This window comes from Somniosus microcephalus, chromosome 24, assembly GCF_052327205.1.
Source record: "Somniosus microcephalus isolate GS21.2 chromosome 24, FLI_Smic_1.0, whole genome shotgun sequence".
Taxonomy (NCBI): Eukaryota; Metazoa; Chordata; class Chondrichthyes; order Squaliformes; family Somniosidae; genus Somniosus; species Somniosus microcephalus.
Window position 1 is genome coordinate 20,553,038 of NC_141010.1, and position 17,216 is coordinate 20,570,253.

Below are 17,216 nucleotides of genomic sequence, written 5' to 3' on the forward strand. Positions count from 1 at the left end.
AGTTAGGAGTTCCAGGATTTTAATCCAGCGCCGATGAAGGAACGATGATATACTTCCAAGTCAGGATGGTGTGTGACTTGGAGGGGAACTTGGAGGTGGTGGTGTTCCCATGCACCTGCTGCCCCTTTCCTTCTAGGTGGAAGAGGTCGCGGGTTTGGGAGGTGCTGCCGAAGAAGCCTTGGCGAGTTGCTGCAATGCATCTTGTAGATGGTGCACACTGCAGTCACGGTGCGCCGGCGGTGGAGGGCGTGAATGTTTAAGGTGGTGGATGGGGTGCCAATCAAGTGGGCCGCTTTGTCCTGGATGGTGTTGAGCTTCTTAAGTGTTGTTGGAGCTGCACTCATCCAGGCAAGTGGAGAGTATTCCATCACACTCCTGGCTTGTGCCTTGTAGATGATGGAAAGGCTTTGGGGAGTCAGGAGGTGAGACTCTCACTGCAGAATACCCAGTATTTATGTGACTGGTCCAGTTAAGTTTCTGGTCAATGGTGACCCCCAATGGTGGGGGATTCGGCGATGGTAATGTCATTGAATGTCAAGGGGCGGTGGTTAGACTCTCTCTTGTTGGAGATAGTCATTGCCTGGCACTGGAATGTTATTTGCCACTTAACCCAAGGATGGATGTTGTCCAGGTCTTGCTGCACGTGGGCATGGACTGCTTCATTATAGGAGGAATTGTGAATGGAACTCAACGCTGCAATCATCAGCAAACATCCCCACTTCTGACTTAATGTTGGAGGGAAGGTCATTGATGAAGCAGCTGAAGATGGTTGGGCCTTGGACACTGCCCTGAGGAACTCCTGCAGCGATGTCCTGGGGCTGTGATGAATGACCTCCAACCACCACAACCATCTTCCTTTGTGTTAGGTATGACTTCAGCCAGTGGAGAGCTTTCCCCCCGATTCCCATTGACTCCAGTTTTACTAGGGCGCCTTGATGCCACAAGTTGGACTAATTTCTTGTTCTTTTTCATCTCGTTACTTTAAACACCAGATTACACTCAGTTGTAGCAACGCAGGATCAAGACTTTATTAAAACTCCATTCTTCACAAAACCAGTATGAGCTGCTAAACATTGGTTCACTCACATCTCTTATACAAATTTCGCCTACATTCCATGCATACCACCAATTAATCATAGTACATCAAAGATATATACAAATGCCAACAGAATAATGACATAAACTCAACAAACATGCACTTATCTGTTCTAATTATTTTATTGCCATGACCAGAAGTGGTCTAATTTCCGTCATAAACTCTTCCCATTTCCCTAAACACAAGTGACCAAGCTGACATATTCCAGACCATTACAGATATGGCTGAATGACTCTGACATATTCTACTGTTTTACTTTCCTGTGAAGATATCCTTGCTTTTAGGCCTGTTTACACAATTTACAACACATGCTGTGCTGATCCAATGGACTGCCCAGAAAGAACATTTGAGGTACTCAGGTAATGTGAACTTTCGCTCCCACACCACACTCGGTTAAATGCTGCCTTGATGTCAAGGGCAGTCACTCTCACCTCACCTCTGGAATTCAGCATGTTTGGATCAAGGCTGTAATGGGGTCTGGAGCTGAGCGGTTCTGGTGGAACCTAAACTGAGCATCAGGGAGTAGGTTATTGATGAGTAAGTCTGGCTTGATAGCACTGTCACTGTCAATGACACCTTCCATCACCTTACTGATGATTGAGAGTAGACTGATGGGGCGATAATTATCGGGTTGAATTTCTCCTGTTTTTTGTGGATAGGACATACCTGGGCAGTTTTCCACATTGTCGGATAGATGCCAGTATTATAGCTGTACTGGAACAGCTTGGCTAGAGGCATGGCTAGTTCTGGAGCACAAGTCTTCAGCACAATAGCCGAGATGTTGTTGGGGCCCATAGCCTTTGCTGTATCCAGTGCGCTCAGCCGTTTCTTGATATCACGTGGAGTGAATCAAATTGGCTGAAGACTGACTTCTGTGATGGTGGGGACCTCAGGAGGAGGCCGAGATGGATCATCTGCTCGGCACTTCTGGCTGATGATGGTTGCAAACGCTTCAGCCTTGTCTATTGCACCCACGTGCTGGGCTCCACCATCGTTGAGGATGGGGATATTCACGGAGCCTCCTCCTTCCGTTAGTTGTTTAATTGTCCACCACCATTCACGACAGATGTGTATATTTGGTGCATGTGTGTTTTGAGATGTATGACAAGGAACTTTTAGTTAACATCAGACTCTCGTTCTGCAGCATTTTCATGTATAATTTGCACCCCATTAACTACTGGACAAAAATCTATGCAGAAATTGCAACCGATTCACCGAATCTGCTATAGGAGCATGTTTCTGATCAGGTTTCCTGTGTTTCTAAATGTTTTCAATTGTTTCCTCTCTCTTACAGAAGACACAACGTTTGAAGCTGGGATAAGAGTGCAGCTCCACACTCAGTCTGAGCCACCATTTGTACACGAGCTGGGATTTGGGGTGGCACCTGGATTCCAAACGTTTGTTTCCACTCAAGAGCAACGGGTACTGCACTTCCTCTGATATTCAGCTAAGCTTCTGCGTGTTTCATCTCCAGCAGTACTTGAAATCCATAAAACTCTTCCTTACAAAGTCAAATCTTTTCCCTCCATTTTCGTCCCTCTATTCTAGATGTCACACCATGCTGTAGTTGAGAGGATGGGCAAGATACGTGCTCCAGCCTCTGCCAGTGCTGCTCTGATGCTGACTACTGGAAGGTTGGAGGCATGTCCAGGGTTACTCTCTCAGCCTAGTTCCTCTCCAATGGGGAAATACCTGGCACCTGCTTGGTGTCTTTAACAGCACAGCCGAGACCAGTAGCTCATCAACAAGAGTCACGGGCAGGACACCTGTATTCTAGCACCCCAAGGCATAGCATAGGGGAACACCAAGCAGAACAGCCATTATTTATGCACAGGATCTTTGAAAAAAAAATATATATGTAAGTAAAACAGAAACCAACTAGTTTGTACCAGGAAACTGTTCTTCATTGTGTCTGGATAATGCGACTAATTTTAACTCATTGAAACGTATAAAATTCTGACAGGGCTAGACAGACTGGATGCAGGGAGGATGTTTCCCCTGGCTGGCGGGTGGTCTAGAACGAGGGGTCACAGTCTCAGGATACGGGGTAGGACATTTAAGCCTGAGATGAGGAGAAATTTCTTCACTCAGAGGGTGGTGAACCTGTGGAATTCTCTACCACAGAAGACTGCTGAGGCCACGTCACTGAATATATTTAAGAAGGAGATAGATAGATTTCTAGACACAAGGGGCATCAAGGGGTATGGAGAGAGTGGGAATATGGTATTGAGATAGAGGGTCGACCATGATCATGTTGAATGGCGGAGCAAGCTTGCAGGGCCGAATGGCCTACTCCTCCTATTTTTCAATGTTTTCTATGTTTCTATGTTTTAACATAGATAATCCCACGTTTTTGCTGATTTGGCGTGACTGTTTTTAGTTCTTTAAATGTATGCTTATGTAATTGCGAACAAGATTGCCTGCTACATTGACGACGGCCAACCAAAACACAAATTTTATGGAAGTTATAAATCTCAGTCCACAGCTAAATCACCACATGTAAAGAAAGAAACCCCAATTAAGAACCACTATCTGTTAAAGTAATGGATTAATAATTAGACTGTTAATTAAAGTTGCCTGACTATTGAAATAATAAATCCATTTGTCTGCAATTGTGGATTAACTGCAAAGTCTTTTATGACAGCGCACAGGAAGTTTATTATCATGCCAGTGCAAACAGACCCTATCATCAGCTTACCAGAGGCATGAGTCCAAAGTCAGCACTAAACTGCATGATTCTCAGACACATGTGGGACGCAAATATGCTTCAGCTTTCAACCCAACCTATTATACTTCCCATTTAAAAGGACAGAGTTACATGTTAAATCCTTGTAAATAGGGTACAGTTTTTGAGCACTATATTTTCTGAAAATCATCTGAAATCCAAGGTAGGGTACCAAAAGTCTATTGAAAGTACAGTCAATTAATGAGGCACAAGAAAGTTAAATATCTTCAATAGCTTGAAACTGGAAAACTACTAGTTATTTTGCCATATGAGCTCTGGTTCACAAAGCCTTAACAGCAGAATTATCTGCTTCCTGGCTTCCTAGAGCAGAGAAGGTTAAGGGGAGATTTAATAGAAGCGTTCAAAACTATGAAGGGTTTTAATAGAGTAATAAGGAGAAACTGTTTCTACTGGCAGGAGGGTCGGTAACCAGAGGACACAGATCTAATGTAATTGGCAGAAGAACGAGAGTGGAGATGAGGAGACTTTTTTCACACAGCGAGTTGTTATGATCTGGAATGCACTGCCTGAAAGATTGGTGGAAGCAGATTCAATTGTAACTTTCAAAAAGGAATTGAATGCATACTTGAAAAGGAAAAATATGCAGGGCTATGGGAAAAGAGCGAGGGAGTGGGACTAATTGGGGAGCGCTTTCAAAGACTCAGCACAGGCATGATGGGCTGAATGGCCTCCTTCTGTGCTGTATGATTCTATGAAATTATGATCTACTTTAAGTGTCCCCATCAGCTGGCTTTATCTTGTCTGAATAAAAGGCAACAGGCATTATACCGATCCACAGGAAGAGCTCATAGTCTGACGGGAATACCTACAGACCAGTATCCCCAATCAAGTGAAAGTTCATAGAAGCCATACGAATTGAAAAGCTCTCACATTTTTAACAAAAAAAGAAAAATTGCTTCTGCTATAGAAATAGTAAAAGTACTATTCAATCTTTATTCTGTAACCCTCCTTTTTCTCCTACCCCTCCTTTTAAGTCATGTCTCTTCCCCGCAGAATGTAAGTTTTGGCCAAAACTTCATCCGCAGAGTATTAAGTGTCAGTTTGACTCAGTGCTCGCACACTTCTGAGTCAAAACGTCCTGGGTTCAAACCTCTCCCCAGGACTTGGGTACAGAATCTGTGAAGGGATATTTACTAGTCCTAGCCCCTTTGGGGCTATCCCAGATCAGGCGTATTTCTCAGATGTTCACTTTCAACTAAAGTTTGAGGTAGCCGAATTCTAAAGACGCTTAATTGGTTTTATAGGTCCGGGCTATCTCTTCCTAAAGGAAAGGAACAACCCGAGAATGTTACCGTCTTCCAGATGGCACTTTTAATAAGTTTAGCTAGACTGTAACATCCTGGATATTATGAGGGTCCGGAGAACTCCTTCTGAATCCTGTAACTCTTCACCAAAGAGTGTACACAGATTGTGTTTGCAAGTTCTTGATACAGAAGACTTATGTGAGACAATTCTAAAAATATATAGAGATTTATTAAAAGAACCGACATGCAATTTACAGTTGGTGAATCAGTCAATCGCAGCGTTAACAGTTCTAAAAAGAGAAAAAATTATGATATTTTTAACAGAGAATCTTACTTTTAAATCTTAACTTCACTACAGTATTACAGTTCTTAAAGTTTTCTATACAGGATATCCATCAATATCAAAAACCTTTGATCCCCGAGGTACAAAGAGTTGGAGACCACAGCGCAGCCTCTGTGGTCGAGAATCGCTTTGCCCAATTAAAGCGAATCCAATATCCCATTTGAAACTTCTATATTTATACCCTTTTCCAGTTGTATTTCCTTTAAGGCTTTCTGCTGATGCAAGTTAATTATCCCTATTCCTCTTTCTGCCGATCTCTGCAATTCTTACTGCCACATCAGCTTGTAATATTCCAGAATCTTGTCGCATCTCTAGGTGTTCTGGGTTGACCATATAAAACGGTGTGAAGGGCAGGTGTCCCTTATTTTATGTCATCTTTACGAGGGCAGATGTTCCTTATCTTATGTGCCATCTTTACGAAATTTAAATTAAAACACCTTATCCAGGGTGAACCATTGATTTTGTTCCCAAAAGTCAGCCTGTCGGAGCCCTTCACCTTCTGTTTCAATAAGGTTATTTATTCAGGATCAACAACTGTCTTATCTCAGTAGCCAGAATTCCTTCATAGTTAGGTTTCTAAATTTCCAAACCCAGTTTGTCATGTTTTAAATAATTTATAAGGTAGAGTTCCTTATATAGTATATTCCTTCGCATCTGGGCTGACACTTAAGTTCAATATAGTGTATATAAATGCAAGTTCAAATAAATGTTTTTTTCTGATTGTTTGTAGATAGCTATCTGTTTTTGTGCTTCTCTTTATTTCCTTAAAGCAACAACTAAAATAAAGGTACGATAGCAAAATACTGCAGATGCTGGAAATCCAAAATAACAACAGAAAATGCTGGAAAAACTCAGCAGGCCAGGCAACATCCGTGGAGAGAAATTAGAGTCGATGTTTCGGGTCGAAACCCTTTTTCAAAACTGGAAAGGAAATGAAATAGATCGAAAGGCAGGGCTACGATAGAACAAAAGAAGTAAAGAGACATTAAGAGGTATTCAAAACCAGACGAGATGGTAATAGGACAGTGGAGACAAAAGACGGCTGAGATTAGGTGTGAAGTGTACTGGCAGAATGGGAGACAGCTGCCATGTGGGAGAGAGAAAAAAAAGGAAAGGGGGGTGAAGGGAAAACCCAAAACAAAGGGGTGGAAAAAAATATAAGTAAAAATGTAATAGGGGCCGAGGTTATGATCTGAAATTGTTGAACTCGATATTGAGTCCGGAAGGCTGCAAAGTGCCTAATCGGAAGATGAGGTGCTGTTCCTCGAGTTTACGTTGAGCTTCCGTGGAACAATGCAAGAGGCCAAGGACGGTGAGGTCCGAGTGGGAATGGAGCGGTGAATTAAAATGACAGGCGACCGGAAGCTTGGGGTCACCCTTACGGACTGAACGGAGGTGTTCCGCAAAGTGGTCACCCAATCTGCGTTTGGTCTCCCCAATGTAGAGGAGACTGCATCGTGAGCAGCGAATACAGTATACTAGATTGCAAGAAATACAAGTAAATCGCTGTTTCACCTGGAAGGGGTGTTTGGGGCCCTGGACAGTGGGAAGGGAGGAGGTATAGGGGCAGGTGTTACATCTAAAATAAAGGGCTAAATGAGAAACAGGAGTGTTTGCTCATCAGACAGGCATAGGTCTAACCTTACACATTGATCAATAAAATTATCTGGTTAGTGCCATGAAAATGGGAGTGCTCGAGGGTGATTCCCGAAAGGCCAGTCTGACTCTAGTTAGATAAGGATTTATACTGGGGAGCAGATATTTTGGCCTAGAAATTCAGTTGCTTGCGCCAGCCAGTAGCGCCTTAGGAGGAGGAGATGTTGGGCACTAGGCGGCTAGCGGCCGGGCGCAGCGCGATCTGCGCCTCTCCCCAACTTCACTCAAGATTTAGCGGCGGCGCAAAGTCTTTGCACGCGCTCAGCTGCGCGCACAGATCCTGACGTCATTTCCTCGTGCAACGCCCTTTGTGCGCCCCAAACCGGAAATTCAGTCGCGACGCCCTATTGTGCGCCTGGCACCCCTAGCGACTGGTAGAGGGGAACGGTTCTCAGTCGATGCGGGGTGCGGGGGGCGCAAATTAAAGGGCACTCCTCCTGCAGTAGAAAAGGCAGCCATTTTGTAGCACTCCTTCTTTCTGAGAGACGGATCTTTGCAGAGAGACAAAGGTAGAGAGCTTTCTGCTTTGGCTCAACACTCGGACAGGTACTTGTGGCTTCAGGCCACAGCTTTCCACTTGTCTTTGCCTTCAGTGTCATATCATTATTTGCAAACATATAATGGGGGCTGCAATGGGTGTAAACGCTGGCCTACTCCATTGCATTCAAAGGGCTCACAGACGCCGTGAGAGAGTGGCAGTCCTGGCCAGAGGGAGAGGGGGCAACAGGCGTCGGCAAAGGAGGCCTTACCCACCCAGGGTATACCGCCAGCAGTTCTCCTATCTGAACATGTCTGACGAGCAGTGTGTTCGGAGGCTGCGATTCCGAAGGGCAGTGGTCACTAAGATCTGCCACCTGCTTGGCGGTGATCTGCAGCCACATCTGAGGAGCAGGACGTCTCTGTCGGTGGCAGTGAAGGTGATGGTGGCTCTCAACTTCTATGCCACCGGCTCCTTCCAATCCGCTACTGGGGACATTTCCAACATTTCCCAGTTCGCCGTGCATTGCTGCATCCGCCAGGTGACCAATGCCCTTTTCAGAAGGAGACGTCAGTTCATCTCCTTCTCCATGGCCCTTGTCAAGCAGCAACAGCGTGCAATGGGCTTTGCAGCATTCGCGGGCTTCCCCATGGTGAAGGGCGCCATTGACTGCACGCATGTGGCTTTGCGGGCACCTCTGGAGAATGCCGAGGATTACCGCAACCGGAAGGGCTACCATTCGCTCAACGTTCAGCTGGTGTGTGACCACAGGCAGCTCATCCTAGCTGTCAATGCCCGCTTTCCACGATGCCTTCATCCTGCGCCAGACTTCTGTGGCAGACATGTTCCAGGCCCAGCCTCACCCACGAGGATGGCTTCTTGGGGACAAAGGCTATCCTTTGTGTACCTGGCTGATGACCCCGCTCCGTGCGCCCAGCACCCCTGCTGAAGAGGGATACAATGAGAGCCATCAAGCAACCAGGAACATCATTGAGCAAACAATCGGCGTCCTGAAGCAACGGTTCCGCTGTCTGGATCGTTCCGGTGGAGCCCTACAATATTCGCCGGAGTGAGTCTCCCATTTCGTGGTTGTGTGCTGCATGCTGCACAACCTGGCTATCCGCAGGACTCAGCCACTGCCACCAGAGATTGGAGGACCACAGGAGGAGGAGGAGGAGGACCAGCACAGGAGGGAGGCAGAAAGTGCAAGGGCCGCCCGTTGGCTGCTTATTGAACGTCGGTTCTAGGCCCCCTCTCAGGGAATGGCTTGTGCCAATGTCACTAGATGAATGTAACCACTCCACAAGCCCTCAGCCGAGCAGGGCAACCAGGACTTGCAAAATAAAGCATGGGCAGTGCGATTTAAGAACATTTATTACTTGGAAACCTCTGCCCTTCCCACATTACAAACTAATGGAGAGAAGCCCCCTCCAAAAACACAAAACGAACAGTCTCGGCCTTACAAAAAAAAGAAATACACCAGTCTCGGCCTTACAAAACAAAGAAATACACCAGTCTCGGCCTTACAAAACAAAGAAATACACCAGTCTCGGCCTTACAAAAACACAACTACACCAGTCTCGGCCTTTCAACAAACACAAAGCATTTGGCCAGACCTTCTACTTTTTGCCCTGCGAAGGCGATGCCTTTCGCATCCGTGACTGGCCCCTGCCCGCCCTGCAGCTCCTCCTCAGTGGGACCCCAGTGGCTGCAGCAAGGCTGGGGGAAGGCTACTGAGGGTCAGATGGCGAGACCGCAGATGCCCTTGGGGGTCGGCCTGCACCAGCTCTGGCCCTGGAGGGGCCGGCTGCTGACTGCTCCAACTCTGCTTGGGCGGCAGCAGTCTGTCCAGCGGCTCGTGGCAGCTGCAATGGCGGAGTGGCAGTGTCGGCTGCAGGAATGGTGCCAACCTGACAGATCGCAGGTACTCCCTGGTCGCCTGAGACATTGGCACTCGCACGGGCCAGCACTGCAGCATGCGCAGCAAACAGCTGAAGAACAGACTGCTGGGCTGCTGCTGCGCGGCGAGTGCCCTGGCGATGCCTGGCCGATCCAGCGAGGGTGGCAGCAGTTAGTGCCCGTGTGGCCCTGGTCTGTGTCCGCATGACACCAGCCAGTGAATGAACGGCACGACTGAGCACTTGGCTAGAAGCCGCCTGTGCTGCCGCGAAGTCCTGCAGACTCCTGGCCTGTGCTGCCCCGAATTCCTGCACACTCCTTGACAGTGACTCAATGGAGTCAGGCATCCTTGCCACTGCAGCCATGAGCTCAGTGTGCCTGCGCTCAGCCTGGACGGCCATTTCCTCCAGGAGCCGCACCTCCTCTGCGCTCACCGTCGCAGGACTGGAGGCCGCACTCACCCTCTGGGGAGAAGTCCGCCGAGCTTCCCCACCCCTCCCGCGTTGCTGCAGGCCGCTGGGCCCCGGAGCTTCACTCTCCTCCGACCCTTCCCCCCGGCTCCCCTCCAGGGAAGACGTGTCCCCTTCATCGCCATGGGCTGGCGCGGCTGAGGATGGCACTGATGGGCCGGCTTCCTCTTCCTCCTCCTTGAATTCTGAATCGCTAACAGTGGCAGCTTGAGGGCCCGCCTCCTCACCTGGCGATTCACCATCTGAAAGCAGGGAGGCACAAGAGTTGCTTTAGAGTGAGGACAGGGCGGCAGCGAGGGAGGCATGAGTGCTGCCATGCACTGCATTGGTCGGACAGTGGCAAAGGATGCTGATCTGAGGCGCAAGTGGAAAGAGAGAGGTCAAAAAGGTGATGCCCTTACCATTGGTGCCCAGAACAGGGTCGGCATCTCCACTGGCGACGGGGCCAATCAGCTGTCCTGCCATAATGCGCTCCACACGCTGGTCGAGGTCGGAGAGCTCTTTGACGTCAGGACGGCCTCCCCCGGTCTCACGTTGCTTCCTACGGTTGTGCGCCACCTTGGCCTGCAAGAGTAAGGACGGCTTCTAAGTACAGTGTGAAGCCCTGATCTTGGCTGCACTGCCTCCCATGGTGGACTGGCCCTGACAGTGTGAAGCCCTGATCTTGGCTGCACTGCCTCCCATGGTCGAATAGCTTGTACAGTGTGTAAAGTGCTGAATGCGCAAGTGATTTTCATGACAGTCCCATAGCTGCTGGATGAGGGCTGGCCATTAGGGCTTTCAGGTCCCTTTGCCCATAAACTGAGGTGCACATGCAGGGATGAGGAGGACACTGGAAAGGGTACTCACCCTGACAACCCGAGTGAGGTCATTGAACTTTTTCCAGCATTGCACAGGAGTCCTGGCAACCACGCTGTTGGAAGACACCCTGTTTGAGACCTCCCTCCAGGCTTTCTGGTAGGCGCTGGGCAGCGGCCTCCTGCCACCTTCAGGGAACAGAACATGGCGCCTGCGCTCCACTCCGCCAACCAGCACCCTCAGGTCGCCCTCGCTGAAGCGCTGCGCTCTCTCCCTGGCCTTCTCCATAGCCCTGGGCGTTGCACAAATGAAGCAGAAGTGGTCAGGCCTAGCTTGAGGGCTGCAGTGTGCAGGGCGTGGCAGGCAAACAAATCCACCCTCCCCCTTTAAGAGCTGACCGGCGCCAGAGTGTCTGCCGTCAATCAGCAACTCGCCGCACCTGCGCTGCGCCCGCCCTCGGGGGTATCGCCCCGGACCGCCGGCTTAGCGCCTAATGATAGTCATGCATCGCCTGTTATAGCGCAGCAGCAACCTCTTGGGGCGATGCGACTGAATATCGGTGAAGGTGGCGCGAACTTGCGCCGGGCGCAAACTTTAGCGGCCGCCCGACTTTAGCGCCCCGAACGTGGCTATACTGAATTTCTAGGCCTTAATATGCTGCAGTAAAAGCATATTCATTTGGAAAAGTGCTAGTTATATTTCCACTGATTGAACAGTTTAAAAACCTTAACTGCACATTCAGACCGATGAGACTCCAAAGGTTAATGAATAATGAAATGTTCAAACTGAAAAATTAATAGATTAACATTTACAAGGATTTACTAAAAATGAAAATAAAGGTCATTTAATCTGGTCAAAATGCACTGAGTGTTTGGACCACAAATGATACCTTTCAATGTCAGCTAAACGCACACTTAAGAAACCCATTTCCACTCTAATGAATATGTATCTTGAGATATATTGTGTGTATTAGTGTACTATTCACAGGCATGCATATAAACACAAACATCTCTTAATGTCTCTTAACCTCTCCTGCCTTCTATCCTATCACAGACCTTCCTTTTTGTTCGTTCACCCCCTCCCCCCTTTCCCAGCCCCTACACTTGCTTAAAAATCTGTTCCACTTCCTGCTTTTTTCCAGTTCTGACGAAAGGTCATCGACCTGAAACGTTAACTCTGTTTCTCTTTTCACAGATGCTGCCTGACCTGCTGAGTATCTCCAGCATTTTCTGTTTTTATTTCAGATTTCCAGCATCTGCAGTATTTTCTTTTTGTATTAGTGTTTAATTCACTGCTACCACTCTTCCAGGAATGCCCACCTTGAAAAAGTTCTGCTCTTCTCTCCGACGGGATTTCCGTTTGTCTCTTTTACCCTGTTCATTTTCATTGCTTTCTGTCTCCCTTCTCGTGTTTGATCAGGAATCTACCAAAACTCGCTTTCACAGCCACATATCTTTCCTCAGCAACTGTCTCCGGCTCTGACTTACTCCACGTGGATTCCAACTGAAATTTCACCCTTCGTGTTTTGGATCCACCCAGGACTACAGATATCTCCAAGATATTCAGCATTCCTCGAACCACTGCTCTCGCCGTATCCTGAGATCCACGCTGAATGCCATGCGCCGCCACATGAACACTCGCGATCTCTCTCTTCAGCAGCACCGACTCACTCTATCTCAAAGTTGTCCGGGTCCGCAGTTCCATTTCATCCTTCGCCTCATCCGGCGTTTAAAAAAAACAAACATTTTTTCTTCCTGTCAGGTGTCAAGGATTGCAAGCTTCAACAACTCTTGGACACCAACGCCCCTCCGGAGCCTTCTTCCCCTTCACTTTCTTCTGACCCCATCCCTTCTTCCAATCTCACCCCCTGCCATGTTTTCACTATCCCCTCTCTGACCCCAAACAATCAGTCCTTAGCAAAGGCCTGAACTTCATCCCCTTACGCCCACACCTCAATGAATTTCGAGCTCGGCACGATGCTGAGCTCGTTTTCCGCCGCCTTCGTCTCCGTGCCCACTTCTTTGGCCAGGAGTCTTCTCCCCACACGACTGACTCTTTCTCCCACTTTCAAAATTCTCGTTCTACCTGGACCCCTCCCCCTGGCCTCTTACCCTCTCTAGATCTTTTCATTGCAAACTGCCAGCGTGACATCGGCCGTCTCCATTTCTCTGCTCCCCTCACTCACTCCAACTTACCTCCCTCTGAACTTGCAGCACTCCATTCTCTCAGATCCAACCCCGACATTGTCATTAAACCTGCTGACAAGGGTGGTGCTGTTGTTGTTTGGCGAACCAACCTCTACCTAGCGGAAGCTGAACGCCAATTCTCCGACACATCCTCCTACCTCCGCCTGGACCATGATCCCACTACCGAACATCAAGCCACTGTTTCCAAGACTGTCACTGACCTCATCTCCTCTGGAGATCTTCCCCCCACGGCCGCCAACCTTTTAGTTCCCCAACCCCGCACAGTTCGCTTCTACCTCCTTCCCAAGATCCACAAACAGGACTGCCCTGGTAGACACATCGTTTCAGCCTGTTCTTGACCCACAGAACTTATCTCTTCATATCTCAACTGTATTTTTTCTCCCCTTGTCCAGTCTCTTCCCACCTACACCTGCGACTCTTCCGACACCCTCCGCCACTTTAACAGTTTCCAGTTTCCTGGCCCCAACCGCCTCCTTTTCACTATGGACATACAATCCGTCTACACCTCCATCCCCCACCAGGATGGCCTTGAACAGAGGCCCAACCAATCCCCATCCACCACCACCCTCCTCCGCCTGGCTGAACTTGTTCTCACATTGAACAACTTCTCCTCTGACTCCACTCACTTCCTCCAAATCAAAGGTGTTGCTATGGAAACCCGCATGGGTCCTAGCTATGCCTGCCTTTTCGTGGGATATGTGGAACACTCTTTGTTCCAGTCCTACTTTGGTCCCCCTCCCTCACCTCTTTTTCCAGTACATTGATGACCATATTGGTGCCTTTTCCTGCTCTCGCCCTGAACTAGATAATTTCATCCACTTTGCTTCCAATTTCCACCCTTCCCTCACCTTCACATGGTTCATCTCTGACTCTTCCCTTCCCTTCCTCGACTTCTCCATCTCCATCTCTGGGGATAGGTTATTGACAAACATTCAGTACAAGCCCACTGACTCCCACAGCTACATGGACTACACTTCCTCCCACTCCTCTTCCTGTAAGGACTCTATTCCATTCTCCCAGTTTCTCCGTCTCTGCCACATCTGCTCTGACGATGCCACCTTCCAGACCAGTGCTTCTGACATGTCTTCCTTTTTCTTCAACCGAGGATTCCCCTCTACTGTGGTTGACACGGCCCTCGACTGTGTCCATTCTATTTCCCACACTTCTGCCCTCAACCCTGCCCCTCCCTCCTGGAACCACAATAGAGTTCTCCTTGTCCTCACCTTTCACCCCACCAACCTTCACATTCAACAGATCATCCTCCGCCATTTCCACCACCTCCAGCGTGATCCCACCACCAAACATATTTTCCCCTCACCTCCCCTTTCAGCATTCCGAAGGGATCGCTCTCTCCGCGACACCCTGGTCCACTCCTCTATCACCCCCAACACCACTCCCCTTCGCCCGGCATTTTCCCGTGCAAGCGCAGGAGATGCAACATATGCCCTTACACCTCCCCCCTTCCCACTGTCCAGGGCCCCAAACACCCCTTCCAGGTGAAACAGCGATTTACTTGTACTTCTTGCAATTTAGTATACTGTATTCGCTGCTCACGATGCGGTCTCCTCTACATTGGGGAGACCAAAAGCAGATTGGGTGACCACTTTGCGGAACACCGCCATTCAGTCCGTAAGGGGGACCCCGAGCTTCCGGTCGCCTGTCACTTTAATTCTCCGCTCCACTCCCACTCAGACCTCACCATCCTCGGCCGCTTGCATTGTTCCACGGAAGCTCAGCGTAAGCTTGAGTAACAGCACCTCATCTTTTGATTAGGCACTTTACAGCCTTCTGGACTCAAAATAGAGTTCAACAATTTCAGATCATAACCTCGGCCCCTATCATATATATATTTTTTATCCACACTTTTTGTTTGTGTTCCTTGTTTTTCTCTCCCACATGGCAGCTGTCTCATTCTGCCAGCGCAATTTACACTTTATCTAGAGCCATCCTTTGTTTCTTAACCTGTCCCATTACCATCTCCTTTTGCCTTGAATGTCTCTTAATGTCTCTTAACCTCTTCTGCCTTCTGTCCTATCACAGACCTTCCCTTTTGTTCTTTTATCCCCTCTCCCCTTTCCCAGCCCCTACACTTGCTTAAAAATCTGTTCCACTTCCAGTTCTGACGAAAGGTCATCGAACTGAAACGTTAACTGTTTCTCTTTTCACAGATGCTGCCTGACCTGCTGAGTATCTCCAGCATTTTCTGTTTTTATTTCAGATTTCCAGCATCTGCAGTATTTTCTTTTTGTATAAAAATAGAGAGAATGGGCAACACGTGGAAGAATAATTGACATACTCACGCTGATGTTAGAGGATGAGCAAGAGCAGATTTAGTTAAAAGCCAGGAGCAGAAAAGTCCCTTCTATTGTTTTGTACTTACGGCCAGAGGGAAATTAGCAATGCTGCAGATCTGTCTATTCCAGGTAGATTGTGTTATTTTAGCCACACAAGCTGATATTTTTCTGCTGCAGTAGTTTTTGTTTGGGTGGCAAAGTACATTGGAGCTCTAAAAGACTGTGCTACAGAGTGATAGGACATAAGCTTACAGCTGGGTTTCTCCTGATGTCACCTGTGCCTATGGGCAGACAACAACAACAACAACTTGTATTTATATAGCACTTTTAACATAGTAAAATGTCCCAAGGTACTTCACAGGGGTATTATAAGACAAAAAATTTGACATCAAGCCACATAAGGAGAAATTAGGGCAGGTGACCAAAAGCTTGGTCAAAGAGGCAGGTTTTAAGGAGCGTCTTAAAGGAGGAAAGCGAGGTAGCGAGGCGGAGAGGTTTGGCAGGGAATTCCAGAGCTTAGGGCCTAGGCAACAGAAGGCACGGCCACCAATGGTTGAGCGGTTATAAACAGGGACCCTCACGAGGGCAGAATTAGAGGAGCGCAGATATCTCGGGGGGTTGTGGGGTTGAAGGAGATTACATAGATAGGAAGGGGCGAGGCCATGGAGGGATTTGAAAACAAGGATGAGAATTTTGAAATCGAGGCATTGCTTAACCGGGAGCCAATGTAGGTCAGCGAGCACATGGGTGATGGGTGAACGGGACTTGGTGCGAGTTAGGACACGGGCAGCCGAGTTTTGGATGACCTCAAGTTTACGTAGGGTGGAATGTGGGAGGCCGGTCAGGAGTGCGTTGGAATAGTCAAGTATAGAGGTAACAAAAGCATGGATGAGGGTTTCAGCAGCGGATGAGCTGAGGCAAGGGCGGGGACAGGTGATGTTACAGAGGTGGAAATAGGTGATCTTAGTTATACCATGTACAGGAAACTTTTTTTATCCGGCACGGACGGGACCGACGTGGTGCCGGTTCATCAAAAATTCCGGATAACCAAACGCTATAGTAAAAGATAGGGAGAGCTGACAGCTCCGTATAAAGCAACAAACTCTGTTGCTTAGCAACAACTGTAGAAAAATGGCCACAAGTTCCAAGCGTCTCTGTAGCTTAGCAACAGCTGCAGCCACACCCTTGCACAGCAACAGATGGAGGAAGGCAAATACAATATGAAGGAAAACCTACTCCTGAATTTTGCCGGTTAACCGAGATTTCCGGTTATTTAGGTGCCGGTAAATCGAAAGTTTCCTGTATACAGCTGAAACAAGAGAAAAGGGGAAGGAGACAACAGTCCACCCCTCCCCATTCTGAGCCAAGAAGAACACTTGTGTCTCTACCCACCCTCTTAGTTGGAGAATGGTGTACAGCACAGGGAGATAAATAAGGGAAGATATATTGGGCAGATTTTCCTGACAACCCTATTTCTGCCACTGGACAGGCCCAGCAGTGTTGGTATTTCCTGTAATGGACCATTAACATGACCCAGGTGCACCCCTGTTGCAGGCCCACCATCTGGCAGTGCCCAGAGCCTGCAGAAAGGGGAAAGGATTTTTTGCAGCTGTGTGTTCAGGGGCCTTACGTGGAAAGAACTGTAATTGAACTGCAAACACAATTACGTTTGTGCTGTGAGTGTTTAGATGAATTCAATCTTTGGATTCAGAAAGGCTTCCATTTGCACAATTTAAGATACAAATCCAGCTCTCCAATGGGGAGAAAGGGGGCGGTGCACTATATACAATACAAGGTAAAACACAGGAGCAGGCAATACAAACACAGGAGCAGGCAATACAATATATGTAGTTAAATACAGAGTCTGATGAATGACATATTTCATCACACCAAGCAAGAATCATTTAAAGGAAATTCTAAATCTAATAACATTGGCTTGTTAACAATCACAAAATATTCTTTAATATGCAGGAGAGTGCCAATCT

The 17,216-nt window shown here is 48.0% G+C and overlaps 1 protein-coding gene across 1 annotated transcript in view; it reads left to right on the forward strand.

Moving 5' to 3' along the window:
• The window catches only part of LOC147101112 (acid-sensing ion channel 2-like), a 511,141-nt gene that overhangs the window by 400,608 nt on the left and 93,317 nt on the right, over positions 1 to 17,216 (forward strand). Inside the window, exon 4 of the mRNA XM_085966299.1 lies at positions 2,391 to 2,518. Within this exon, the coding sequence (XP_085822425.1) occupies positions 2,391 to 2,518 (128 nt within the window). The remainder of the gene's footprint in view (positions 1 to 2,390; positions 2,519 to 17,216) is intronic.